Source organism: Phytophthora parasitica, assembly GCF_000247585.1.
Source record: "Phytophthora parasitica INRA-310 unplaced genomic scaffold supercont2.53, whole genome shotgun sequence".
Classification (NCBI taxonomy): Eukaryota; Oomycota; class Peronosporomycetes; order Peronosporales; family Peronosporaceae; genus Phytophthora; species Phytophthora nicotianae.
In genome coordinates this window covers 319,001-321,418 of record NW_008649039.1, presented here as the reverse complement: position 1 = coordinate 321,418, position 2,418 = coordinate 319,001, and the positions used below count along the sequence as shown (strand labels likewise).

General features: G+C 50.9%; 1 protein-coding gene across 1 annotated transcript; it reads left to right on the top strand.

Moving 5' to 3' along the window:
* Positions 1 to 1,301: 1,301 nt before the first annotated feature.
* PPTG_16123 (hypothetical protein) lies at positions 1,302 to 2,009 on the top strand (the record flags this gene model as incomplete). The annotated part of the gene is made up of 1 exon (XM_008913448.1): positions 1,302 to 2,009. One exon carries the CDS (start codon positions 1,302 to 1,304, stop codon positions 2,007 to 2,009), a length of 708 nt encoding a protein of 235 aa, XP_008911696.1.
* Between the last annotated feature and the right edge of the window lie 409 nt (positions 2,010 to 2,418).

The following is a 2,418-nucleotide window of genomic DNA, read 5'->3' as shown; positions in this document are numbered from 1 at the left end:
TTCGACGCCACTACGCAGAGGAGAACGCCGCTCACGAGAAGTTAGAAACGAGGTTATTACAAACAATGGAAGAGTTCAAGAAAACGACTGTGGCTACGGCTCTATTGCATGTCGATGAGCATCTTCGATCTTTCGTTATCCAGCAAATGGCCAAGGGGAGAGACGTGAAAAGCCAAGGTGCTGGGCAATATGCCATTAAAAGGGTCATGAGCAGCGATCGTGTGGTGAAGCCAACACAATGGACCTGCACGAACGAGAAGCTTAGCGATCCACATGAGATGCTCTTTAATTCAAGGCCCTCCTCAATCCACGTACAACGCTCCATATCGTCCTCGTCCATGTTTTCTGAGCCGTTATCAGAGCCATCTACAGCCAATTCTTGGTCACCAACTCCACAGAAGTCTTCATGTGTGAAATCTTCTGCAGCTGTGTTCTCGTCCGGCGGGTTTAGAAGCTCGTCCACGGACATTGGGTCCTTAATGTACAGACGAGATAACATCGTCGCGAGCTTGGCGGACATAGCATCATCTTCATCTGGTTCTTCGTAGACGCAGTTGTAGTAGTCAAAAAGCCGGGTGCGCTTCCAGCACCTAGGGACGGTGGCATAGCGTTCCAAGAACTTGCCTGCCGAATCCCTACCTTGTATAGTTTGGCAGCTGCACTGTTCCAAACCAAAGGTACTCGGAACCATTTTATGGTACATTCGTGAATAGGAATACCCTTAGACAGGAATAAATTGTGGGTTCCCAACACGATGACTACCGAAGGGATCGTCTGTACATGTATTACAAAGAGTTGCAAAGCGTTCAATAGGCTAGCTTATTTAATCCGCGATACGATGACGTTATCGCCCACCACCTGTTCCCAGCGAATAGAGGAAATGATCGGTTGCGGGATCAACGCCGAGCAGAACATGTCACGAAGAGTGAACTGCAGCAACGGGCCTAGTTGATGCACAGATCTCAACCCCTTCCGCCTCAGCCAACCAGCAGTCAGAACAGGTAGGCTACAGCAACCTATGAGAGGTATGAACATAGCGTAAAATAAGCTGCCTTCCCTCTAGTAGCAACCTTGTAGACCAGCTAACGACTTTAATTATATGTTAGCTTGGCATTCTCAAACTTACTCCCTTCGCCTCAAGTTGAATTCAATATCAATAATCTACACCAGTGCAGCTCTTCACCACGATCGTTGCAGCTTTCGCCTTGCTCGCACCCGGAACTGTAGCCAAATCCGGCGAAGAGACAAAGTCCATTGACGAGCTGTACGCTGCCGCTGTAGCCGAAGGGGGCAAGTTCGTCATGCACCACGGAGGTGACACCCCAACAAAGCAAAATAATCTGCAGCAAGCATTTTCGGAGCGCTTCCCGGAAATTAACTTCACTCTCATCGTCGACTACAGCAAGTACCATGACGTGCTCATCGACAATCAGCTGGAGACCAAAACTCTGGTGCCAGATCTTGTGGCACTACAAACGCTGCAAAATTTTCCTCGCTGGGCTAGCGCCGGTAATCTTCTCAAGTACAAGCCAACCAATTTCTCGAAAATCCACGAGTCGCTGAGGGACTCGGATGGTGCCTGGATGGCGTACAAACTCTTCACATTCGGCTACATCTATAACTCGAGTGCGCTTGACGGTCTCGCTGCACCCACCAGTCCTACCGACCTGGCGAATCCACAGTGGGCTGGCAAGATTGCGTCGTCATATTCTAATGACGACGATGCTGTGTTTTTCCTTTACACGCGCTACACCAAGGCATACGGCTGGGACTGGGTGGCCAAGATGGCTGCACAAAACATCAGTTTCAACCGCGGTCCGAATGTTGCAGGCAGCCTTGCCAAGTCGGGCGAGAAAGTGGTTGGTGTGGGGACCAGCGGTAGTAGCTCCCCGATTAAATTTGTGGGTGGTAACGGCACGGAGTATCTGAGCTGGGGTCAACGTGTCGGCATCCTTTCGAAGGCAAAGCACCCTGCTGCCACCAAGCTGTTTGTTGTTTGTCGCCCTTGATCAAATGTAGAAGTGAGTATATTAGCTTAGCCTGCGGTCGACTACAACTCGTGGTTACTCTATGCATGCTTCGTTCGTTTCGAAACTCATTCGCCGTGGCTTTTGGGACTGCAACCCCCGCTGCCATGGCGCTTGTTAGCGCTTGCCGCGCTACAACACTTCCCCCCTGTGAAGCCTGTGTGTAAAATGCAGTGTGGCGCTACGCCACTTTCGTGTCAGCTTCGAGTCACTCCCAATGTATCCATCCTGCCTCACCGGAAAAATGCAACCAGGTCAAGTCAACTTCAATTTGACACCAGTGACCGAGTATCTCTACAGAGACAGGCCCAGTGCGGCACTCATGGCTTGCACAGCCTCATCGTCTTGGTGGGAGCGCTCAAATGCCTTGGCAGCGACCGGAACGTCCTGG